General features: G+C 43.8%; 3 protein-coding genes and 1 long non-coding RNA gene across 5 annotated transcripts; all 4 read left to right on the top strand.

Annotated features, from left to right (window-relative positions):
• The first annotated feature begins 239 nt into the window (after positions 1–239).
• Positions 240–4,416, top strand: LOC134881036 (transmembrane emp24 domain-containing protein 6-like). The gene is made up of 4 exons (XM_063908145.1): positions 240–1,575; positions 2,259–2,385; positions 3,010–3,185; positions 4,033–4,416. The coding sequence occupies exons 1-4, from the start codon at positions 1,369–1,371 to the stop codon at positions 4,264–4,266; spliced, it is 744 nt and encodes a 247-aa protein (XP_063764215.1). The 5' UTR covers positions 240–1,368; the 3' UTR covers positions 4,267–4,416.
• Positions 4,417–4,549: 133 nt separating this feature from the next.
• LOC134883843 (transmembrane emp24 domain-containing protein 6-like) lies at positions 4,550–6,926 on the top strand. Its single transcript, XM_063912299.1, has 4 exons — positions 4,550–5,017; positions 5,548–5,674; positions 6,085–6,236; positions 6,365–6,926. The coding sequence occupies exons 1-4, from the start codon at positions 4,718–4,720 to the stop codon at positions 6,584–6,586; spliced, it is 801 nt and encodes a 266-aa protein (XP_063768369.1). The 5' UTR covers positions 4,550–4,717; the 3' UTR covers positions 6,587–6,926.
• A 155-nt stretch (positions 6,927–7,081) lies between these two features.
• On the top strand, positions 7,082–14,840 carry LOC134873961 (uncharacterized). 2 transcript variants are annotated; one of them, XM_063897903.1, is made up of 3 exons: positions 7,082–7,102; positions 8,284–10,011; positions 11,662–14,840. In XM_063897903.1, exon 3 carries the CDS (start codon positions 11,668–11,670, stop codon positions 13,030–13,032), a length of 1,365 nt encoding a protein of 454 aa, XP_063753973.1. In that variant the 5' UTR covers positions 7,082–7,102; positions 8,284–10,011; positions 11,662–11,667; the 3' UTR covers positions 13,033–14,840. The 2 variants fall into 2 exon arrangements, with proteins under 2 accessions (XP_063753973.1, XP_063753965.1); XM_063897895.1 differs by lacking the exon at positions 7,082–7,102 and adding an exon at positions 7,357–7,439.
• A 733-nt stretch (positions 14,841–15,573) lies between these two features.
• Positions 15,574–19,868, top strand: LOC134874298 (uncharacterized). The gene is made up of 2 exons (XR_010167050.1): positions 15,574–17,162; positions 18,162–19,868. It is a non-coding gene; the product is annotated as an uncharacterized LOC134874298 (long non-coding RNA).
• The last annotated feature ends 6,377 nt before the right edge of the window (positions 19,869–26,245 follow it).

The raw sequence follows: 26,245 nt of genomic DNA, 5'->3' as shown, positions 1-26,245 counted from the left end.
CAAGTCTGACACATCACTCAACTCTGCATGCAGGGGAGAGACCTTTGAAGTGTACTTTTTGTAGTAAAAGTTTCACATACAAGTCAATTCTGAATAGACACTTGACTGTTCACACAGGGGAGAAACCATTTAGCTGTTCAGTTTGCAAGAATGGTTTCGCTCGGCTTTCATATCTAAATAAACACAAGTGTGTTGGTGAGAGCAGCAAAAAAGAGTGAAGTTGCAGAGATAGTCTTTTTTGTCCCCTTATTGTTGTGAGTGTGGGCTCCTGATTCTGTCCCAGAGCTTCTCCTCTCTCCCACCTCAGTTCTCACTTCCTGTCCAACAGTGTTTCATACTGGATTATAAATGCTGTGTGAGCAGAGTATGAATAAAGAATTGCAGAAATTCAGTGCTGATGGTTTTCTTATTTGCTCAACAACTTGCTTTTACTTCACCGGTCAGTTCCATGTAGGCTGTAGCAACGCCCTCAGGAGGGAACACAGGGATTCTAGCCTCTGCAGACCATTTACATGCACTACAACCTATAGATCACACTACAGGAAAGGGAAACTCCCTTACAACTTGTAGTCATTACACGCTTGAAGAAATTGGATAGTTTTTCAGTTTGAAGGACGTGAAAGTTAATGTTCTCTCTGTTAATGAATGTCTTCTTGGAAACCTTATCGTTATGAATGAAGCAGTGCCACTCAGCTCTGTCACTCACAAGGGAGAAATCCCAGGATCTAAAAGCACACATTTTTCAGTGTCTTTACGATTTTATATTCTGAATGTAAACAAACTAAATGCCAAGACGTTGTAAATGTATTTGATTATATTCCTCTTAACCAGCTGCGATATTCTGCCTTTTAAAAAAAAAACAATCACTTGGAAAAAAAACCTGATTCCAGCTTCTTCTTCTTCCTCCTCTTTTTTATCATCACATCTGTGGTCAGACTTCCCTTTTCATTCCCCCAGTCCCCCTTCATAGTCTGTTTGCCAGCTCATAGAGTCCTGTTGAGTACCCCAATGTTAGAAATGTAGAGCACGGGTCTCCAGAGCACACAAACTGCCGGATGCTAACTTGCATACGTTGGGCGATTAGCACAATGGTCATAAGCTGCGTTAATTAATTAATTAATTGCGTTGGCATATGCAGACAATAGTTTAATAGTGGCTTGGCTGATTTGGACAATTGTGGAGTGGTTTTGGAGGTTCACACTGCTGGCAACTATAGCAGGCAGTTGTTCCTCGTTATCACACCTGTGAAGGCAGCCCAGTTTTCCCACCAACAGAGGCAACCTGTCGGTGCTGGTTAATCATTTCTCACCTCTACACGCAGACTCTAGCAAACCTCCATGTGGACAGGAGCTCCTCGTGTTGTCAGACATGTTGAGGATTATCCTGTTCTTGTGCCTCGTGTTTTGGGGTCCGGTTCTCGGCGGGCCCCAGACAGACTTCCACGGCAACATGACGGACCAGGAGCTGTTCTGGGGAACCGACCAGTACGACTTCTCCGTGGTGCTTCCTGCCGCCGGCCTCGAGTGCTTCTGGCACTTTGCTCACCGTGGAGAGAGATTCTACCTGAGCTTCATGGTGAGGCCGCAACACGCTCCCTTCAACATGAGAGGGTTATTTTAACGTGTACTTTTATTTTGAAGGCCTCTGAAAGTGAGGGTTTTAAATTGTGAAAACTCAGAAGATTGCCTGAGCAGGCAGAAGGAAGTCTTATTTTACTCAGTGAGCTGGTGTGTCGTCACAGCTGTCACTCACTAACTTCAAATGAGCATCATGTCCTCTTTAAACAGAGAAGCATTAATTGGAGAGGTCGGAGGGTAATTCAATCCAAATGGTCAATCAGTTATGGAGCACATGTGTATTTATGTACAACGTGGACCTTTTGTTCTGAAGAAATGTAGGTTTTCCGTCACATGTCATGGCACGGCTCTGCTTTAAGTGTGTGGAATGTTGACAACATGGTACCATTAGAGGTCGGAGGGTAAATACAATCAGAATCCTTAGAACTCAAACATGATGTGTTCAATATTATGACGGTATGAAAGAAGACATAAAAAGGTTGTGAAAATCGAAATTGTGCATCAGCTGTTGAGCATATCGTATATGTGCAAAGTATGTGTCTTCGTCACATTGCACATTCCGCTTTATGTAAATGTCTTTGTTATTGTTTTTGATATATCTGGTGTGACTCTGTAAATGACTTTGTGCTGCATGAAAGGTGCTATATTAATAAAGGTATTATTACTATTTTCTGTCTGCAGGTGCAGTGGGTGACGGGCGTCGGCCAAGACAGACACCTGACCGTCACCGTGAACGCTCCCAGCAGCCTCATCATGGCGACCGTTGATGATGCAAAGGGTCAGATCAACTTTGAGGCCGAGGAAACGGGTAGGGGGACATAAGTTTGAGGCATTACATAAATAAACAGTAATAAGGCTGCACTGTGGCTTTAAATGTCTTATTTCAGTTTGATAATTAGTAGAGAAATGAGATGTTTGAGCATCAGTTTCAGAGGTTTGTACAAAAGCAATAGCATATTAAATTAAATATGTTCCGTTATTTTATTTAATATGCTATTCCTTGCACACTTAATGTTAATAATATTCTACTTCTACATTTTGTTGGCTGTAAGTGCATATTTTCGACTCTTTGGAAATGTTGTATTTCTTTATTTGGAGATGTTTGTACTTTGTTTGTTTTCTGAAATAAAGGTTGTGCAATACCTTGTTCTCCCATGTGGCTGTGACAAATCCTAAGTACATCTTATCCTAAGTCAAGCAGGGAGGTAATGCAGTATTTCAATGTTCTGCTTCCTATAGTTATTCTCCAATACATTTTAAGACCAATGTGGATCTTTTTACTCCACAAAATATGTCTGAGAGCTTTAGTTACTCTGCAGAACTAACCAAGAGAGAACCTTTTCGTGATTTGTGCGTCAACATGATTAATACCATTATTAGAATTAGAAGCGTTTCAATATAATATATCTAATATAACATTATGTCTCTGCAGGTTTCTATCAGATGTGTTTCAGCAACTTCCACAACCGCTTCGGCACCATGCAGGTGTTCCTCAGCTTCGGCGTTTACTACGACGGATACCAAGACCCCGCCAAGACCAAAGAGGAAGAGAAGAAGAAGAAGGAGGAGGCCAGCAAGGACCTCAACAACACCCTGAGCGTCATCGAGGTAGACAGACAGACAGACAGACAGACAGACAGACACACACACACACACACACACACAGTACTAGTGAGCACCTTTAGCTTAGCGGTGGTGACATGAAGTCATGTGACCGTGCTGTAGTTCCTTTATAGCCCAACATTAGCCACCTTTAGCTTAGCGGTGGTGACGTGAAGTCATGTGACCTGTGCTGTAGTTCCTTCATAGCCCAACATTAGCCACCTTTAGCTTAGCGGTGGTGACGTGAAGTCATGTGACCGTGCTGTAGTTCCTTCATAGCCCAACATTAGCCGCCTTTAGCTTAGCGGTGGTGACGTGAAGTCATGTGACCGTGCTGTAGTTCCTTCATAGCCCAACATTAGCCACCTTTAGCTTAGCGGTGGTGACGTGAAGTCATGTGACCGTGCTGTAGTTAGCCCAACATTAGCCTCCTTTAGCTTTGCGGTGGAGATGTGAAGTCATGTGACCGTGCTGTAGTTCCTTTATAGCCCAACATTAGCCGCCTTTAGCTTAGCGGTGGTGACGTGAAGTCATGTGACCGTGCTGTAGTTCCTTCATAGCCCAACATTAGCCGCCTTTAGCTTAGCGGTGGTGACGTGAAGTCATGTGACCGTGCTGTAGTTCCTTTATAGCCCAACATTAGCCTCCTTTAGCTTTGCGGTGGAGATGTGAAGTCATGTGACCGTGCTGTAGTTCCTTTATAGCCCAACATTAGCCTCCTTTAGCTTTGCGGTGGAGATGTGAAGTCATGTGACCGTGCTGTAGTTCCTTTATAGCCCAACATTAGCTGCAGTGACGGTAGTATTTGTAGTTCTGATGACAGCAGCAGTGACACTGGTAGTATTTGTTGCAGGGTGCGACTCACAAAGTGGAGAACTACGTCTTCCACATGTTCCGCTACTACAACTTCGGCCGCATGAGGAAGAGCGCCGACTACTACCTGCTGCTCTCCAACTCGCAGTACGTCACCTGGTGGTCCCTGGCCCTCAGCCTCCTCATCGTTACCTCGGGTTACCTGCAGCTCCTCTTCCTCAAGAGGCTCTTCATCACCAAGAGCGGCGCCGAGGAGGAGAAGCCTCGCTGCTGAAGGTTTTTATCCGATGTTATCAGATAACTGTCGGGTTTTACATCCACAAAAAGGAGGGCCCAGGTGTTAGTATATTTACGGTTAGCCGGTCGTTATGTTAATTGATGTACTGTACTTCTCTACAAAGCACAAATAAACGTGATTAAAATACTAACGTGAGCATGTGATGTTTTGTACTCATTGTGTTCCCTTCTCTTAAAGAGGCTCTATTTGGCTTATTGGGGTTTTCTATTACAGGTTTTAGCGCATGTAAATGGGCTGCAAAGGCTAAAATCCCTTTGTGGGGTTTTCTCTCCCTTGTGGTTTGAGTGGCGTTGAGTTTTATGTAGAAATGATAAGACATTAATAATGTTTCAGTCTTTCTTTCGTTACTTGCAATGATGTTAAAAAATCCCTGAATGACTTTCATGAAACCCGGACGAACACCGTGCATGACTGTGGTTCCTCTGATATGTTATCAAGCGTTGGTATCTGGTTAATAATTATCCTGCAGCTGATATCTGAGCGGCAGCAGCCTGCAGCAGCTGCTCCACAGAGCTCTGCAGACATGCTGTTCATCACCGCTCTGCTGTTAGCGCTGAGCTCCCGCTGCGTCTGGAGCAGGAAGTCCGAGCCGTCGCTCCGAGAGGCCGACGCAGGCTTGTTCAGAGGCTCCGACAAATATGACTTTGCTTTGGACGTGCCTGCTGCAGGAGTGGAGTGTTTCTGGCACTTTGCACACCAGAGTGGGAGCTTCTACCTGTCCTACATGGTGAGAGGTTTTACCTGCAGGATTACATTTCATTATTCTGCAGAGAAACGTGTGTTTTAACTTAATGCACGCCCAAAAAAGTACAGTTTGTTTCTGCATCTGTGGGCCTTTTATCATCAAGCTTATCCAGTCACTTTGTACATGTACTCATCTGCATACTGTTACTCCAAGTACATTTGGATACTGACATATTGTAAGAGTTTAAATATGGGACTTATACTGTAACTGTGGTATTTCTATTTTGATTTGAGTTTAAGATCTGGGCACCCCCCTGAGCTTATCATACTGACTCAAGGTGAGCCGGTTTGACTTTTAAACATGTGATCATTATCGGTGTTCCCATACCTTTACAGAAAACAACTGAAAAGTCAAACATTCTTTTGCTAGTTAAAATACAAAAGGATAAGCTCATTCAAAATATTATTAAATATATTTCATCAGTTGATAATAATTAGCGACCCCTTAATGAATAAATCCATATGGCTGTATTTGTATCTGAATACTTGGACTTGTTCAATATGTTCTCACAGGTGCAGTGGGTGACGGGGATGGCCAATGATCACCGGCTGTTTGTGACGGTAAACTCACCGCAGGGCGACCTCGTGGCTTCGAAGCACGCCCCCGTCAGTCAAATGAACTTCCAGACTGAGTTGACAGGTAGGACCCGCAGAAAAAACATCATACTACAGCACGGTCACATGACTTCACGTCTCCACCGCTAAGCTAAAGGCGGCTAATGTTGGGCTATAAAGGAACTACAGCACGGTCACATGACTTCACGTCACCACCGCTAAGCTAAAGGCGGCTAATGTTGGGCTATAAAGGAACTACAGCACGGTCACATGACTTCACGTCACCACCGCTAAGCTAAAGGCGGCTAATGTTGGGCTATAAAGGAACTACAGCACGGTCACATGACTTCACGTCACCACCGCTAAGCTAAAGGCGGCTAATGTTGGGCTATAAAGGAACTACAGCACAGTCACATGACTTCACGTCTCTCACCGCTCTAGTTTTTTACAAACAAGAATTATATATTGTCTCTGAAGGTCATTTCCTTCCAACAGGTTTCTACCGGATGTGTCTCGGGAACCACAACCAGTTCGGAGGCATCAGGGTGTTTGTGAGCTTTGGCGTCGTCTACGAAGGTTTCGAGGAGATGAAGAGAGAGACGGAGGATGGGGACAAAGTCCTCAACAGCACTCTGGCCGGTATTGAGGTATTTGAACTTTGATTTTAAAACACGTCCCTCAGTCCGGGATGGTCAGCTTACCTGAAGATAAAAAAGAGGGACACTTGGCTGGAGGTAATTGTGCTTGCTATGACACTATACCATGTCTGCTTTAGGAGAGTATGCAGAAGCTCCAGAATCAGATCTTCCACATGTGGCGTCATTACAACTTCGCCCGCATGAGGAAAGGGAAGGACCACTACCTCCTCCAGTCCAACTACAACTACGTCACCTGGTGGTCGGCGACCCAAAGCGTCGTCATCCTCGTGTCCGGATACCTGCAGCTCCTCGTCCTCAAAAGACTCTTCAAAACGGACTCCGGCCGGCCGCGATGCTGAGGGCAGAAGGTCCACACGTCTCCTAAATCGCTGCGTCAATCCCTCGCATCATTTCTACTTTGTGAGATCAGATTTGAACTGATGCATGTTGGGAACAGACACAATCATGCAAGCTAGAGATTTAAACCCTTGCTGTTTTAAATTTGCATCCTCATGGTTTGATGATCGTGTGTTTGATAAACACTTTACTGATAAAGAGACATCCATGCCGGGTTTCTGAGTTTGCTCTTTTTACTCTTTTCTGTTTGAATAAGTTGTGTTTCTTTGTACAATCTCACACAAGTCCTTCTAAAACATTTGGGATAATGTAAGTAAACAAATAAACCAAATATACAAGTTAGATCTGGCTGCTTTATGTTTATTTCAGTGCTCTCACTCCTTAAACTTGACGAGCAGGTTTAGCAATCACTCGTCTTGGTGCCAAGAATGTTTCATGGTTTGAAAAAGAACAAACCGTTTCATTTTCTCTAAATCGAGTTTGAATTCAGACAAGCAACTTCAAAAAAGACTCAGCAGGTAAATCATCTTTAATATTAAGCTCCTACTTTCACTGTCACTGCTGTTAAAAATACAAGCTTTAAAGAGACCGTTTCCTGGGCTTAAAGACACACCAGGATCAAAGCACGAGGGAACATTAAAGGACATGGCTTTATAAGTCTGCCTTAAAAGCGATCTAGTTAGACATCTTTTAATGAGAGCAGGGGAAACCACGTGTTGTTACTGACAGGTGTGGTTTATTCTTAGCTGCCTTTTAATCGTTTAACTGAAACTCTGAGACAGACTCACTCTGAGACAGAGACAGTTGTCCAGCTTTATGATCCTGAACGTCACCCAGCGCTCCGGTCCCAGCTGTGTGAGTCTCTCTTTAGTGTCCCCTGGTCTCCAGCTGTGAGCGTCTCTCTTTAGTGTCCCCTGGTCTCCAGCTGTGTGAGTCTCTCTTTAGTGTCCCCTGGTCTCCAGCTGTGTGAGTCTCTCTTTTGTCCCCTGGTCTCCAGCTGTGTGCGTCTCTCTTTAGTGTCCCCTGGTCTCCAGCTGTGTGTGTCTCTCTTTAGTGTCCCCTGGTGTCCAGCTGTGTGCGTCTCTCTTTAGTGTCCCCTAGTCTCCTTTTGTGTGCGTCTCTCTATAGTGTCCCCTGGTCTCCAGCTGTGTGTGTCTCTCTTTAGTGTCCCCTGGTCTCCAGCTGTGTGTGTCTCTCTTTAGTGTCCCCTGGTCTCCAGCTGTGTGCGTCTCTCTTTAGTGTCCCCTGGTCTCCAGCTGTGTGCGTCTCTCTTTAGCGTCCCCTGGTCTCCAGCTGTGTGCGTCTCTCTTTAGTGTCCCCTGGTCTCCAGCTGTGTGCGTCTCTCTTTAGTGTCCCCTGGTCTCCAGCTGTGTGCGTCTCTCTTTAGCGTCCCCTGGTCTCCAGCTGTGTGCGTCTCTCTTTAGTGTCCCCTGGTCTCCGTTGTGTTTGGAGCTTCTTGCAGCGTTTGGTTTCTGCAGCTTTTAGTAAACACTTTTCTTTACAGCTTTTCTTTCTTCCAAATTAACAAAAAGAAATCCAGAATGGAGACACTGTTAGTTAGAGGGCTAACCCACGCACACCACCTCTTAATAATCAGAAAAAGCTGAGTTTGTGCTGTTCCTTTTTTTGTTGGTTTAGTCCAGTCTGGTAAAGCTCACCTCACTGTGGCACCATTTTATTTTCCTCTCTGTCTCTACAGCTCAACATGGCTGCACCTGATCCTAGCAACGACCTGGTGGATTTCACCTTGAATCTTTGTCCAGAAACCTGCAGCTTCGCCACAAATATGAAGACCAACAAGCAGTGCTGCCAACAAATCGCCCAGACAGTGAAAGAGCTGGAGCAACTCATTCTCACCATCAAATACAGAGGAACGGGACAAGCATCCCCTGCTCTAGAACACTCTGAGGGATCTCTGCTCCAACCTCACCTCTGCCAAGACGCTGATGGAGAAAATCAACCAAACTAACGTTGTTTTGAGATTCCTGAAGTCCAGCAGCCATGACAATCAATTGTTGCATTTGGACAAAAGGCTCTCTGATAGCTTCCAGGTACTGTCGAAGGCTGTACTCCTCAATGAGCAGGGCGACACGCTAGGGCGGTGGTGGCGAAGTCCATAGGGGCTTGGCCTGGGAACTGGAAGGTCACCAGTTCAAGTCCCCGAAAGACCAAGTGCCACCGTGGTGTCCCTGAGCAAGACACTGGTTACCTACACTGCTCCCCGGGCGCCGTACATAATGGCAGCCCACTGCTCCTAACACTAGGATGGGTCAAATGCAGAGACCGCATTTCGTTGTCCTAGTACTTGTACTCTGTGCAATGACAATAAAGTTGAATCTGAATCAAGAACGGATAACGTGAATGACGTAGACACTCGACCAATGCCCATTGCGACAACGCTTACCCTCACTTCCCCTAGTTCTGACCTCGCTACAACCTCCAATGACAATGGGTTGTCCATCCCTATTGGCTCCAATCTTTCCATGGGAACAAACTCCAAAAATATTTTGTGGGATATGGAGGCTGATCAGGAGGAGGAGTCGCCTCAGTTGTAAATATACATTTGTGCCTCAAATGGCCTCTTGATGTTGGCTCGAGATGTGAGACGATCTCTGCAGCGCCCCACGCTAATATGCCCAACGGTCTGGTTCCAAACATGATTTTGGTCTATTGTTAATTTCCCTGTTCACAATAACTGTATGGGGGAGAGGTTTTATACAATGCAAGTGTTTAAATTATACTAAGATTTAAAGGTAAGCATCATTTAAAGGATGTGGTGGATTTGATTGACAGGTGGGTGCACCTCTTTGCGTGCATAAAGCATAGAACATTATCCTACGGCCTCTAAACCATCTGTACAACATTTCTGTAATTGATAAGTTGGTTTGATGTTTCTCAGAAACCACATATATAACTCTGGCATTACGAGGCCATGTGGTGGTGGAAGAAGTGCTGGACTTTTCTTTGTTCTATCTGTTCTTTAACAGTGTAGTGCCAGTAGCTCATTGCAGTCAGCTTTTGCCGTGGCATTTGATCTTTTAGGAATGTTGACCAGCAGCTTAATGATTCACAGAAGATTTAAAAAGTGTAAAAGTGATGAGGATGAAAACTGGATGAAAAGTAGATATGTGTCTGGCAGTCAATGCTGGTGCATGCTCAAGGGGAAACAACATAATGTAAGTAACGAATACACAGAACAAATCTCTAAGATGCTGCTGCTTTGTAGATATTTCAGAGCCCTCACTCTTCGATCCTCAAACATGATCAGCAGGTCTAACAGATAACGTCAGCCTGGATGCCATAAATTGTTCTGTGGCTAAAACAAAAACCCACCTGGCTATAAAACACAAACACTTTCGTTTTCTTTAAACTGCAGATTTGACTTCGAAGAGGCCACTTCTAAAAGACTCGCTAAGACAACCTACAGGTAATTCATCTTTTAATACTATGCTGCTTTCAAGATCCCACATTTCACTGCTGTAGTGATGTTTTAACGGGCCTTAAACACATCTGCTTTAAGATAATGAACAATTCTGAGAGGATTTTGTTGCTTTGAAACAGGATATTTTGCTTCAGAATCCATCTCAAATCAAGAGGGAACATTTAAAGCTAAGGCTTGCTGCTTTAAACCTCTCTCACATTGTTAATAATGATGAAACCTTTATCAGGCAGTCATTCGTACATTTAAACTGGTTTGATTTATTCAGCTGGTGACCATTTAAAGATCCCATTCTGATGCATTTTTCCATATGCATGACGGGGGATAAATGAGTATAACATTCAGAAGATGTCCTCTTAATCCTTAGAATATGTTAGAGGATGCTCGTTGTTATCCTCCCGTGCGCAGTGGGATGGTGCGCTTATCTTCAGATTAGGGTACTGTAGGTTCGAGTCCCAGCATGTCGTTGTGTCCCTGGGAAAGACACTTCCCCCCCAAATTGCTCCTGTGGGGATTGTCCACGGTATTGAATGAATGTGAGTCGCTTTGTCTCCTAAAGCTCCGCCCACCTTCTCAAAACAAATATTTCCCAAACCTGATGCTGAGTGTATTCCGGGAGATGACTTCCTGCCTCATGAATATTCAAAGTAGTAGTAAAATACTTTATAGATCTTATTCTGATTTATACTTCATCACATCTTAGAGGAGACTTACTACTCCACTACACCTGTTTCATCCGGAATAGGGTTAGGGCCACATGTTGGTCCGACCAAAAGTGATCTGTTTTTATTTTCAGAAAGTCACTTTTTCTGAGTTTAATGTCAGAATACTGACACACCTTTGAATTCTGAATTAAATCTCAGAATTCTGGCTTTTTTCTCATATTTTTTACATATAAAAATAAGGTTTACAGAAGCTACACAAAAATCAATTCTCCTTACGTGTTATATTAGCATTTATAATAACCCTGTCACAGAGGGAAACAAATGTGAGTGGTAGTTTATTTTCATGTAAATCATTTATGACTTTTACTTGAAAATAAGTATGTTAGTAAGACACCAGGTGGTGGATATAAAGGCTCATTTGACACTTAAAGCGGCAGAAAGGGAAAAGATTGGACCTGAACACAAAGACTACTGAAGGATTGTGTTGCTTTTGAAATGCTGCAGCAGGAAACAAGCAGCTCTTTGCATCAACTTTAAAAAAAATCAATGTCCAACCCTGTTTCAGTCAGCCACAAGAAGCCAGAATATAATCGGGTACTGCAGGTTTATTTTAGTTGTAGAGGGGGGTGGGGTGGGGTGGGGGGGGGGGGTGGTCATGAGTGAAAGAACAAGATTGCAGATACAAGGGGCCGAAATGAGTTTTCCCGGGGGGTGGCTGGCATCACCTTGGGGTGGAGGGGAGAAGGAGCCTGTTGAGGTGGTTTGAGCAGCTTGTAAGGAGGCCAACTGGACTCCTCCCTAGAGAGGTGTTCTAGGCATGTTCAGTTGGGAGGAGACCAAAGGGCAGACCCAGGACCAGTTAGAGGGATTGGATCTATCTATTTGTGCAATTCACAGTTCAGTCTGGGAAAGCTCACTTTGCTGTGTCACCACTTTATTCAAATCAAAGCTCTCTGCCTCTCTGTCTCTACAGCTAAACATGCTGGCTTCACCTGATCCCACCCATGGCATGATGGATTTCGCCTTGAACCTTTGTTCAGAGACCTGCAACTTGATTGCTTATGTGCATGACAACCACCAGCGCTGCCAACCAGTTGCCCAGACGGTGAAGAAGCTGGAGCAACTTGTTTTAACCATCAAGCATAGAGGAGCGGGACAAACCTCCACGGTTGTGGACAACGCTCTGAGGGATCTCTGCTGCACCCTCGCATCTGCCAAGGCGCTAATGGAGAAGCTAGCTCATAGTAAACCTGGTATAGGCTTCAGGAAGACCAACAATGAAAGCAAATTGTTGAGTTTGGATAAGTCGCTCTCTGATAGTTTCCAGGCACTGTCTAGAGCTCTGCTCATTGAGCAGGGCGACACGCTGCACAGAATGTACAACACTTTTTCAGGAAGTGCCGGAGCGACAACCGCTATGTCTCAACCCAACACCATGCCCCCCATGTCAATGCCTGGACCCACGTTCCTTAATTCCTACAGCACCAGACCCCCCATGTCGATGCCTGGACCCACGTTCCCTAGTTCCTACAGCAACATGCTCTCTATGTCAATGCTCGGCCCTGCACCCCCTATTCCATACAGCAACATTGCACCCATGACAGTGCAGAACCCCAACACTCCTTTTTCTTATGGGATCATGCCTGACATATGCAATCCCACATCCCTCCCTCCTTACAGCACCATGCCCAGCATTTCAATGCCCGGCCCCACATCCCCTTTTTCTTACCACACTATGCCCCCCATGACAATGCAAGGCCCCGCAGCTCCTAATCCTTACAACTCCATGCCCCCCATGACAGTGCAGGGCCCCGCAGCCCCTAATCCTTACAACTCCATGCCCCCCATGACAATGCAGGGCCCCGCAGCCCCTAATCCTTACAACTCCATGCCCCCCATGACAGTGCAGGACACCCCAGCCCCTAATCCTTACAACTCCATGCCCCCCATGACAGTGCAGGGCCCCGCAGCCCCTAATCCTTACAACTCCATGCCCACCATGACAGTGCAGGGCCCCGCAGCCCCTAATCCTTACAACTCCATGCCCCCCATGACAGTGCAGGGCCCCGCAGCCCCTAATCCTTACAACTCCATGCCCCCCATGACAGTGCAGGGCCCCGCAGCCCCTAATCCTTACAACTCCATGCCCCCCATGACAGTGCAGGGCCCCGCAGCCACTAATCCTTACAACTCCATGCCCCCCATGACAGTGCAAGGCCCCGCAGCCACTATTCCTAACAACACCCTGCACTCTGTGGCAGTGCAAAGATCCACAGCGCCTAATTCTCGCAACGCAATGTCGACCCGACATTCCCCATCAAACTCAGGACACAATTCCCCATGACAAGGTGAAGACGAACACACCCCAACCATGGTTCCATTCAGCACCATAGACCCCAATACATTGCAGAGAACCACAGCCCTTACTCTTTACAGCACAAGACCCCTAATGCCCGGCCGTACATCCCCTATTCCTAAAAACACCATGGACCCCGTGAGACAGCAAAGGCCGGAAGCCCCCATCTCTTATTGGATCATCACCGAAATGTACAGGCCTACACCCCCTATTCTTTATGGCGCCATGGACCCCATAACAAGGGAGAGACCAACAACCCCTACTCCTAACAGAACCAAGAACATCATGTCAATGCCCGGCCCCACATCCCCCTTTTCCTTAAACCCATGGCCCGACATGACAGGCCCGAAATCCCCCATTCCTGACATTACCATGGACCCCACGACAAGCTTGACCCCGAATCCCCCAATCAAATTCAGCACCGAACCCCCCATACTTTACTTAAAACACTTGCCAAAGGATCCTCTTTTAGTCAGAACAATCTTAGCAAGAAATGGTATCATTACCGTCTCCGACTTTCTATCACCTCCGACCCCCAAGGCCCCCATTTGTTCCGCCTTCACTTTTCCCACCGCTACTGTCCCCGATCCGTCCAGGAACTCAATGGACTCCAGGACTGTTTTAAACCCCATACTCGAGTGTTGTAATACGCTTTGGTTTCTATTATTTGTTAAACTGAAACACACAGAAACCCCTCACCTCGCTTACCTTTACTCCCAAAGAGGCAGGAGAAAGACTTGGTTCAAATGTGGTCTTATTATTCCTGCATACAGCACTTTGTTACTTTCCTTTGATTTATATAATATATTTTAAGGATTAATCGGTTTAAACCATTTTGAATGGCCTGTGTATACAAAATGTAAATGAATCAGTCGGATGTATAGCGTATCTTTGTGCGTAACTAATCATTCTTAAAAGATAATGAAGCATTAGCTGTTTAAACAGAGTAAGGATTGGTTATGTGAAATTATTTACAGTGATTTTGTTTGCACTAGAAGCTCGTTAGTATTGATTAAGTCAAAGTATTTTGAATTTAGCGTAAGTTTATTCTATCAAATGTAATGATTACTGGGTGTCAGGGCGGCGGTGGCACCACTTCATCTCCCGGAAAGAGATGTTTCTGTTGGCTGTCGAGGTTTAATGAAAATCTGAAAACACTGACTTTTGAGATTCTCAGAAAAGTCAGAAATTTGAGTTTTTTTGAAAAAATCCAGAACTTGGAGAGTTCCAGAATAAAAAGTCAGATTTCATAACGACTGAGTGCTACCGTGGTGTCCCTGAGCAAGGCACCGTTCCCTACTCTGCTCCCCGGGCGCCGCACGCATGGCAGCCCACTGCTCCCAACACTGGGACGGGTCAAAATGTACATTTCCCTCTGTGGGACCAGTAAGGGTTCCCCCTTCTTCTTCTTCTGGTAGTTGGAAACGTTCAAATATTAACAGTTAGGAATGCTTAGATTTACAAAGAAATGGTCATGTTTTAGAAACCTTTATAAGAAAGGGTTAAGATACGTTGTTTGAAGTATACGTTGATTAGATTAAGGCAGTCGTTGTGTTGAGTATGAGATGATCAGAAGTTGTTTAGATGATATCGATCTATCTATTGAGACTCATCGCACCCTCTTGTGGTTATTATTGATTATGCACATTATTGATATCACATTTAAAGACCTGTTTATTTGTCGATGATCGTGTTTGTTAATTATTCATAAATACGTTTGTTTGTGAAAATCAAGGTCAAAGCTGTTTTTGGTGCCGAATCCAATGATGTCAATGATTAAAACGTGCTTCTCTCCATTTGTCCGAGGGTTTGTCTTTATGGTGGATTGTGAACAACTGAAGAGAAGCTGCAGAGAACTCCAGAGACTTCAGGGAGGACTTCCACACTTTGCAGAGGATGTCACCGTTATTTACTTTTTGCTTTTATGAGGCAAAAAGCACAACATAGTGCATACAAGTCCTTACCCTGCTTATCTCGTGGAGACCTTAACTGACAGCGTACCATTTGTTTGTTTCTGAGATCACAAACACATTTCCTGCAAAGCTTTGTATTACTTTCTTGTTAGGAACGTGACACAAGTACTGGAACTCAAATGCTGGCCTCAGACGGTTTAAATAATCTAAATAGTTTTTACTGAAGGAGCACATCACTCTAAGAGGGGGTGGGTGTGTGTGTGTGTGTGTGTGTGTGTGTGTGTGTGTGTGTGTGTGTGTGTGTGTGTGTGTGTGTGTGTGTGTGTGTGTGTGTGTGTGTGTGTGTGTGTGTGTGTGTGTGTGTGTGTGTGTGTGTGTGTGTGTGTGTGTGTGTGTGTGTGTGTGTGTGTGTGTGTGAACAATGAGACATGACCAGTGTTGGGCAAGTTACTTCCAGCATGTAATCCAGTACATGTTACTTATTCCTGTCTTCTTAAAGTAATCAGGTACATTACATCATCACTGTCTCTGAACTGTGATGCGTTACTTTGAGTTACTCTGAGTTACTCTCACCAGAATAACCTCTAAAGTTTGGCTTTAAATGCTAACATGCAGTTTACTGCAGCTCATTAATTAAAGCTCTCTCTCTGGCAGTACATGCTGAACATTAGGAAAGAGCTAGAGGTTAAACTCCTGCTCCGTTTCAGTGGGCTGGATAATATGTGATACCGGTACCGTGACGTCTCTGTGTGTCATTAGTAACATGTTAGTGGAGCCTCTGCACGGCCCTGTGACCTGCTGGATATGAACCAGTCTCTATGCAGCGTTAGCTCACCTGGTCATTGGTGTGTTAACGGGGATTTGGCTGACAAGCTTTCTGAAAGATGGCGATTCCACAGAGGACAGAGGCTGCAGATCTCCAACACTCTGCCACGAGTCTCCAACTTCTCAGGGTTCAAGAGACATGCAGCCCGACAGAAAGTGACCTTCTGATGCTTCGGCCTGCGCGCACTCCTGTCTTTCTCTTTTCTTTTCTCCGAGCCTGCAGCTCTGCATTGTGAGTCTGTTCCTGCAGCTCTGCACCGTGAGCCTGCAGCTCTGCATTGTGAGTCTGTTCCTGCAGCTCTGCACCCGTGAGCCTGCAGCTCTGCATTGTGAGTCTGTTCCTGCAGCTCTGCACCGTGAGCCTGCAGCTCTGCATCGTGAATCTGTTCCTGCAGCTCAGCATTGTGAATTTGTTCCTGCAGCTCTGCATTGAGACCCTGCAGCTCTGCATCGTGAGTCTGCAGCTCTGCATTGTGAATCTGTTCCTGCAGCCCTCTGAACCAATAGGAAACAGGCTTACTGAGTTACTATTCTACCTGCACAATTGTTCCTCTGGTGTCGGAATGTCTCACGATGTTTGTGAATTCTTAGAAACTAAACACCACATCATTTCGGGTTAAAATGTGTTGTAACTGCGTTACTGAGAAATGTAACGGGTATTATATTACCCACATTTCAGAAGTAATGCGTTATATTACTGCCATCCATCTTCTCCCGCTTTTCCGTCAGGGTCGCGGAGGTAACAGCTCCAGCAGAGAGCCCCAAACTTTCCTTTCCCTGGCCACATCAACCAGCTCTGACTGGGGGATTCCAAGGCGCTCCCAGGCCAGCGAAGAGATATAACCCCTCCACCTGGTCCTAGGTCTACCCCTCGGCCTCTTCCCAGCTGGACGTGCCTGGAACACCTCCCAAGGGAGGCGCCCAGGTGGCATCCTCACTAGGTGCCTGAACCACCTCAACTGGCTCCTTTCAACACGAAGGAGCAGCGGTTCTACTCCGAGTCCCTCCCGGATGACTGAACTTCTCACCGTATATTACTGCGTTACAGCAAAAAGTAATACATTACTGTAACTCCGGTACTTTTGTAACGCGCTACACCCAACTCTGGGGACAGTGTACTGACTGTAACTTAACAAGTGAGCTCTGGACATGACTAAACGTGGACTATCAACTAAAGAAATGCATCATCAAACATGGCGTGATGTTACGTTGCTTGCAAACATGATCAGTGATCTAAAGCCTTGAACAGGATAGGCAGGTTAACAGAACAAGGGAGGCCAAGAATGTTGCTGATAAACTCCGTGGGCTAAAAAACAAACTCACTTTTTATTTTCACCTCGACTCTCCCCTGATCTTCCCGACTGGCCGCTTGTCGACAAGGTGAGTAATGTTTTTAAAAGGACCTTCCTTTATGAGATCTCACATTACAGAGAAAGTGTTGTTTACACTGATCAAACACACATCAGTGTTTGGCTGTTTGATTTACTCTTTCAGCGTTGATTTTAAAAAGCTTTCTTTTGACCGAGGAGTTGCCTCAAATGATGAAGGAACATGTAAAGGTTACTGCTTATGAAGTGTGTCATTCTGTTAGTTGTACATTTAAAGATCTGTTTGCTGTGCTAAATGAATGACGCGGGATAAAAAGCAAGGCAAGTTTATTTAGATAGCACCTTTCAACACAAGGCAATTCAAAGTGCTTTACAAAAATGAAAGACATTAAGAGCATTAAGTAATAGTGCAGCAGAAACACAATACAAAAAGGCATTTAAAAACAGTCATTTAAGAGCAAAGATAATAAAAGTAACTCAACAGGAATAAACACATGAACAAAAGTCTCAGTGCAATGTGAGATAAGAACAGTTCAATAAAAAGCAGCGACAAAAACAAATGTTTTCAGCCTGGATTTAAAAGCAGTAAGAGTAGCAGCGGACCTGCAGGGAGTTTGTTCCAGATGTTTGAGCATAATAACTTAAAAAACTTCTGAAGCTAAGTTAGAAAACTTCTTCTAAATCCCAAATTCACTCTGTAATTTAAGTCAGTAAATGCTTCCCCTTTGGAAGATAACCTCTTAAATGTGTTACAGGCATATCTTACCATTTGTAGTGCCAACAGGTTTAGGCTGGACAGGTAAACGCCTCTTTCTGTCAACATAAAGTTAAATTATATTAAGGTAAATAGTTGCTGCTGTTCCTTCCGAGAACTCAGAGTAAAACAATTTGGGGAATTTACAGAGATTAGATCACTGGAAAGTACAAGAGATAAAAATGTGAATGGAAACAGCTCCAGTTCAGTTTGCTCGTTCACAGTTTGGTTAGTTCACTTAACTGTGGCACCATGTGATTAAATCAAAGCTAGCTGCCTGCCTCTCTGTTTCTACAGCGTAACATGGCTGCACTAGATCCGTTCCTGGGCGTAGTGGATTTCTCCTTGAACCTTTGTTCAACAATCTGCAGGAGGGCTGCGAATGTCAGTGCCCACAAGGAGCGCTGCCAACAAATCGCCCAGAGAGTGAAGGCACTGGAGGGACTCATTCTCATCATCAAACACGGAGGAGTGGGACAACTATCCCCTGCTGTGCACAACGCTCTGAGGGAAATCTGCTCCAACCTCACATCTGCCAAGACGCTGATGGAGAAAATCGGCCGAACTAAAGCTGTAATGAGATTCCTGAAGTCCAGCAGCCAAGAGGGCCAGTTCTTGTATTTGGACAAAAGGCTCTCTGATAACTTCAAGGTTCTGTCGGGACTCATTGAGCATGGGGACACGCTGAGTAGAGCCCGATTTCCTGTTTCTGGAAATACTGGACCCACAACCCCTATTCCTCAGCCCAGCAACACGCCTCAGCCGAGTCCACCATCCCCAATTCCTTACAGCCCCATGCCCCCTATGGCAGCATGTAACCCTGAACCCCATATGCATTACAGCCGCATGCCCCCCATGGCAATGTGTAGCCCCACACCCTCTGTTATTTACACTATGCTCCCCATATACTCCGTCCCTTTTTCCACCACCATTTCCTCCAATCCTGCCACCAGCACCATGGACCCAATGATTGTCTTAGCAGCCAATACATCAGTTGTAACAAGCTTGTCTTCAAAGCTGTTTTTTCCCTAAAGCAAGAGAAACATTTAGTGTCAGACGTGAGGACACAGAGGAATGGGCCGCAGAAAAACCTGTCTACAACACCATGGCCCCCATGACTAAACGTTAGCCCCATGTCCTTTTTACCCACCACCATTGTCTCCAATCCAGCCCTGAGCGCAATGGACCCAATCATTAAAAACAAAAACCAATATTCTGTAAAATAAACAAATAAGAGTGATGCAGGGATGATGGAAGTTAGCATCCCAAAGTCGTCTCTTGCAGTCGCATCCGTCGTTTTATTATACGATTGGCACAGATGTAAACATCAATTAGCCCGGACTTCTGACTCAAAGCACCAACTTCTGGAACGAAGACAAAACACCCGGAACTTCCTTAAATTGCCTCCTGGTTCAAAAGCAAGTCATTCTCTGTAGACCCCCATGTTGAAATGATCAACTCGACAGCAGAAATAAACCTGTTCACAGTCTCGTACAAAAACAAGGTTTGGTTTCCATAGTTTAATTTGTTCTACTGAAACACAAAGTCACTTCCTTTCTAGAAAAACTGAATTTAACACATTATTTGAATTCTTCCTGATTTTAATGAGTTGTAACAATATTAGTTTTAGACTCTTCTATCCTGTTTTAGAGATTCCTCTGTGCAGCAAATCTGTATTTTGATGAGGACACAGATCAGAGGGCTTCATATTTCTTGAGTCTCATTGCACCATCTAAAAACACAGCTGGTATTATTGAGTACTTTCACAGCATGTTTTGGTGCCATACAGTTATATGATCGATGAGGTGACTCATTTGAATATGGATCATTAGCTGAAACATGACATGGAGGTTTCTGATTCTGTCTACCAATTAAGATGAATCGTACTACAACTAAAATAAAACTTGAAACCAGTCTGATTTGATTCGTTGGAAACAAGTTGTCTCATACCGCAGATTGTACATTGCTAGGCCATCATTAAACCCTAATGTGCACAAGCCCAAAGTGTGTTTGCTCATTCTTGCCTTTAACTCTATGGTAACATTGAAGAGCTTTTCCTGATGAAGCACTCTGCTGCGCTCCTCAGCTGCTCCTGACACGCGGCTTGGACAACATGCCGCAGTTTAAAGTATAATGCAGTTTTTTTCTTCAAGTCTTTCGCCCAGCTCCCTTTTCTGCTCCTCCTGCTTCCTGTCCAGCTCCCTTTTCTGTTTCTCCTCCTCCTGCTCCCTTTTCAGCTCCTCCTGCTTCCTGTCCAGCTCCCTTTTCTGCTTCTCCTGCTTCCTGTCCAGCTCCCTTTTCAGCTCCTCCTGCTTCCTGTCCAGCTCCCTTTTCAGCTCCTCCTGCTTCTTGTCCAGCTCCCTTTTCTGCTTTTCCTCCTCCTGTTCCCCTTTCTGCTCCTCTTTCTCCCTTTTCTGCTCCTCTTGCTTCCTGTCCAGCTCATCTTCAGCTCCTCCTGCTTCCTGTCCAGCTTCCTTTTCTGCTTCTCCTCCTCCTGCTCCCTTTTCAGCTCCTCCTGCTTCATGTCCAGCTCCCTTTTCAGCTCCTCCTGCTTCCTGTCCAGCTCCCTTTTCTGCTTCTCCTCCTCCTGCTTCCTGTCCAGCTTCCTTTTCTGCTTCTCCTCCTCCTGCTGTCTTTTCAGCTCCTCCTGCTTCCTGTCCAGCTCCCTTTTCTGCTTCTCCTCCTCCTGCTCCCTTTTCAGCTCCTCCTGCTCCCTTTTCAGCTCCTCCTGCTTCCTGTCCAGATCCCTTTTCTGCTTCTCCTCCTCCTGCTTCCTGTCCAGCTCCCTTTTCTGCTTCTCCTCCTCCAGCTCCCTTTTCTGCTCCTCCTGCTCCCTTTTTCTGCTCCCCCTGCTCCCTTTTCTGCTCCTCCTGCTCCCTTTTTTGCTCCTCCTGCACCCTTTTCAGCTCCTCCTGTATGTCGTTGTGTTGTACATGCAGAGTTCCAGAGAGCCTCTCGTAGGCATCACTGAGACTCTGGTTCAGATCGATGACCTCCGCTTCGTAGTAGCTTGATCTCAGAAACTTCAGCAAACAGTTTGAGTTTTTGAACCCCTCCAACTTCTCCTCGGTTTCGGTCAGAACTTCTACGAGTTTTCTCCAAGCGTCTTCGACATCCTCAGAGTCTTTAATTAATATATTATTTTAATTGAAGCCACGAGCTTCTGCAGCATGTCGAGTCTCATAGACATTCTTTTGAATTGCTTACTATTGTTTTTTATTACATCCATTAGTTCGTTAATTATTAATATTTTATCCAATAGGGGAGTCACGCGGCACGTGAACTGCAGGAACTCCGTGACCACCATGATGAGCTGGAGAGAAAGGGAGGTAGTTAGCTTGCAATGGACGAACATTAATCTGACATTAATAAGGACTATCATTCTTGGAGTATAATCGAGACGAGTCCAGCTGGGATGCGAAACACTGCATGACCCATAATTACATCCATTTTTCAGGGTTTCTTGCAGAACTTAGTCATACTCAATAGCATCAAAACATCAAATAAATAAGGTAATATCAAAGGTAATTATTACTTACTGTAAAGTGGATGCAAGATGTGATTGTGTGCTTGAAGTTTTTCCTCTAAAACAGATCAGCTGATCCGTCACTGCTCAGTCGTGTCTCTGCAGATTGATCTGTGACCGAGAGAAGCTTTTCCTTCAGCGTCTGTTAGAGACAATAAGACTTTTACGGTCAGTTGTGCGTGCAGCCAGCCCAAAATAAACTTCGTCCTCTTGTATGAGATAAGAACTTCATCAACACTAAAAGGGATCTCCAGTTGTGACAGATCTCAAAAGTGAAAGCAGCAAAGGATCAGAAGTGATTGCGGGATATGTAACACAGTAGCGGTGGGTGAAAGCACAAACGGTCTGCAGGAAAACAATTGGATGTTTCAGATAAGCTGTAAGCAGTGCTTTGGTGTCAATATTCAGCAGCAGTTAGCCACGGCTATGCTTTATCATTGAACTATCTTAGTGTCCTTTGTTAAAATCGTTGTTTTTACAGGCAGTGCATTTAATAGCCCAGTTTAATATGCAACGTACTCCAGGAGCCCTGCCTGAAACACTGAGACCCCTGATCACAAGTGTCCTTCATTTCTGTCAGTCTCCAGATTAGTGATGCTTTTCCTCCAGCAGAAAAACCTGCAGAGCGTTTCTGGTTCTGTTTGAACTGAACAAACTGAAACTTTGACTTTCATTAAATGTATTCATTCAGCAGAGTTCACATACAGTATTAGGTTAGTTGAACTCAATAATATGAAGGTGACCCTAACATGTTTTATTTAAACTCAATATTACTGCTTTCATCCAACCTCATACTGTATGTGAATTCTGCTGATATAATACAGATAATGAACGACACGTTTCTCCGTGCAGTAAATGTGTCCATGTGTTCATTCTGTTTGTATTCAATAAAGTTCATTCACATTATTATCAGTTCATTATTCCTCTGTGAAGCACTCCTGTGGCACAGTAAGAGAACAATCTGGAATTTATCATATTTCTGCTCTTTTGGTTTAATTCTTTTTTCATGATCATCGTAATTAATATTCTATATTTCTCAGAGGAAGAAAATAACATGAGCATATCCAATAATATTAACAACATGAAATGATTACTTACTGTGGATGCAGATGCGATGGTGCTCCAGATAGAAGTCCAATAAGATCTGTCTGTGAATGAGAGATGCTTGAGCATTTATCAGAATTGATAAGAGACAATAAAATGCTTTTCCATGGTTAATGTTCATCAAGCCCCTCAAAACAGACATTGTTCTCAACAAGCTCCTATTAGATAAGATAAGACATCTATCCCCTTTCGGAGAAAGGGGATATTAAGTTGTTACAAATGCTCCAAAGTGAAAGCAGCAAAGGATCAATAATCATTGAGGGATAAGTAACAGGATTTATCACCAAATGATTAATGCAACACTGAGACCCCTGATCACAAGTGTCCTTCATTTCTGTCAGTCTCCAGATTAGTGATGCTTTTCCTCCAGCAGAATAACCTGCAGAGCGTTTCTGGTTCTGTTTCAAAAAAGTCCAGCAGTATACAAATAAACAAATCAATAACAACAAGGATAATTGTGGCTCACTGTTGAGTAGATAACAGTGTGTGGTTTAGAAAAGAATAACAAACTGACAGCTAAAACCTCAATGTAGACGCTTTCTAGATCTTATATAGCAGATTATTTAGAATGAAGGAAGTACCATGAGAAGAGTCGACAACAACACAACAACAGGAACTGATCCCTCACTGCTGAATGGACGCCCATGTGATCGTGCGAATTTAAGGAAGTGAAACAGACCGTAACCCTTCCTTAAACTGATTATTAATCGGGTCTCAACTTCATGGAGTCATAATACAAACTGGTCCTGAGATAAGGAAATACTGACCCTTCCTATTTCCCCTTATTATAAGCAATCCAAGGCTCCTGTTTTAAGGGATGAGCTGCCAGCACCGCTGTAACAACATTAATAAACGGGGAGCTGGGATGGAGGTGGTTTGCTTAATGAAAGTATTTCCAAGTATCAAGCACAATGTCCCTACCTTTAAATGATGTCGCTAACTTATAACTTATGAGGCGACATAGCTGTTATGAGGGGCCCAGACCTTCGTGTTTCTGTTTGGGGCCCTCGACATGAGCGTATCCAATAACACTGAAAACATGACAGAAATGAGATAGAAATAACGTGAAAGGAGGACTTACTGTGGATGCAGATGTGATGGTCTTCTGGACTGAAGTCAAATAAGGATGTTTTTCCTCTGAACAGGTCAGCCGATCCTTCACTCCTCAGGCGTGTCTTTGCAGATCTGTCAGAGAATAAGAGATGCTTGAACATCTGTCCTTCAGCGTCTGTTAGAGACAATAAGACTTTTACGGTCAGTTGTGCGTGCAGCCAGCCCAAAATAAACTTCGTCCTCTTGTATGAGATAAGAACTTCATCAACACTAAAAGGGATCTCCAGTTGTGACAGATCTCAAAAGTGAAAGCAGCAAAGGATCAGAAGTGATTGCGGGATATGTAACACAGTAGCGGTGGGTGAAAGCACAAACGGTCTGCAGGAAAACAATTGGATGTTTCAGATAAGCTGTAAGCAGTGCTTTGGTATCAATATTCAGCAGCAGTTAGCCACGGCTATGCTTTATCATTGAACTATCTTAGTGTCCTTTGTTAAAATCGTTGTTTTTACAGGCAGTGCATTTAATAGCCCAGTTTAATATGCAACGTACTCCAGGAGCCCTGCCTGAAACACTGAGACCCCTGATCACAAGTGTCCTTCATTTCTGTCAGTCTCCAGATTAGTGATGCTTTTCCTCCAGCAGAAAAACCTGCAGAGCGTTTCTGGTTCTGTTTGAACTGAACAAACTGAAACTTTGACTTTCATTAAATGTATTCATTCAGCAGAGTTCACATACAGTATTAGGTTAGTTGAACTCAATAATATGAAGGTGACCCTAACATGTTTTATTTAAACTCAATATTACTGCTTTCATCCAACCTCATACTGTATGTGAATTCTGCTGATATAATACAGATAATGAACGACACGTTTCTCCGTGCAGTAAATGTGTCCATGTGTTCATTCTGTTTGTATTCAATAAAGTTCATTCACATTATTATCAGTTCATTATTCCTCTGAAGCACTCCTGTGGCACAGTAAGAGAACAATCTGGAATTTATCATATTTCTGCTCTTTTGGTTTAATTCTTTTTTCATGATCATCGTAATTAATATTCTATATTTCTCAGAGGAAGAAAATAACATGAGCATATCCAATAATATTGACAACATGAAATGATTACTTACTGTGGATGCAGATGCGATGGTGCTCCAGATAGAAGTCCAATAAGATCTGTCTGTGAATGAGAGATGCTTGAGCATTTATCAGAATTGATAAGAGACAATAAAATGCTTTTCCATGGTTAATGTTCATCAAGCCCCTCAAAACAGACATTGTTCTCAACAAGCTCCTATTAGATAAGATAAGACATCTATCCCCTTTCGGAGAAAGGGGATATTAAGTTGTTACAAATGCTCCAAAGTGAAAGCAGCAAAGGATCAATAATCATTGAGGGATAAGTAACAGGATTTATCACCAAATGATTAATGCAACACTGAGACCCCTGATCACAAGTGTCCTTCATTTCTGTCAGTCTCCAGATTAGTGATGCTTTTCCTCCAGCAGAAAAACCTGCAGAGCGTTTCTGGTTCTGTTTGAACTGAACAAACTGAAACTTTGACTTTCATTAAATGTATTAATGTAGCAGAGTTCACAAACAGTATTAGGTTAGTTGAACTCAATAATATGAAGGTGACCCTAACATGTTTTATTTAAACTCAATATTACTGCTTTCATCCAACCTCATACTGTATGTGAATTCTGCTGATATAATACAGATAATGAACGACACGTTTCTCCGTGCAGTAAATGTGTCCATGTGTTCATTCTGTTTGTATTCAATAAAGTTCATTCACATTATTATCAGTTCATTATTCCTCTGTGGAGCACTCCTGTGGCACAGTAAGAGAACAATCTGGAATGAATTTCAAGATTTCAAGCTCTTTAAATTCTCATATGAACATAAAGTGAGACTTCTTCTCAAACACGCTTCAGAACACAAAGGCTCTCTCCATCCTGTGATACCTGTATGAACGCATTCATGTTGTGACTCCCTCCTGATTTTCATGATGTGTAACAGATGATTGTCTTCTTCTCTTCTCTGTGTTTTGAAAAGCTGATGAGAAGCGCTTCATATTCTTGAGTCTCATTGCTCCATCTTGTGGTCTTTAGACTAAACAACACAGCTGGTATCATTGATTATGGACATCAATGATGCTCTGCATTAAACACCAGCGTCTTTAGGTCTCTTTCACCACTTGTTTTGGTGCCATACGGTTTTAAGTATCACAACATCATCTCAATCAGAAGCTCAATATCTTGTAAAAAAGACAGTAAAACGTGTCCTGTTTTGAAATCAACGTGCACACACTGCTGATTTTCATTGAGGAAACACATATCCAATAATCACAAAGTCCATCACACTCCATAAACAATGGTATCAATATGTAATCTGCGCGTACTGCATGAATAATGAAGCATATTATAGCATTAATTAAACCACAATATCTGGCAAATAAAAAGCAGGAAATGATCAAACTAAATCAATGCATATTGTTTTAAATGTTCCACATTTGCATGAATGTTTCCTGGGTTTGAAATGTGGAAATAATGTGCAAACAAGAGCAAGGCATTCCTGTGATTGTGGTACATGAACACCAACACAGGGTGTTGATCCGTAAAGTGGCTCCTTTAATATCATGGATATCAAATATGAATGTGAAACATGACATGGTGCTTTCTGTCTATAAACTAAG

This window comes from Eleginops maclovinus, chromosome 2 (assembly GCF_036324505.1).
Source record: "Eleginops maclovinus isolate JMC-PN-2008 ecotype Puerto Natales chromosome 2, JC_Emac_rtc_rv5, whole genome shotgun sequence".
NCBI lineage: Eukaryota > Metazoa > Chordata > Actinopteri > Perciformes > Eleginopidae > Eleginops > Eleginops maclovinus.
Note: the sequence above shows the minus strand (reverse complement) of the source record. Positions and strands in the feature narration are given on the sequence as shown.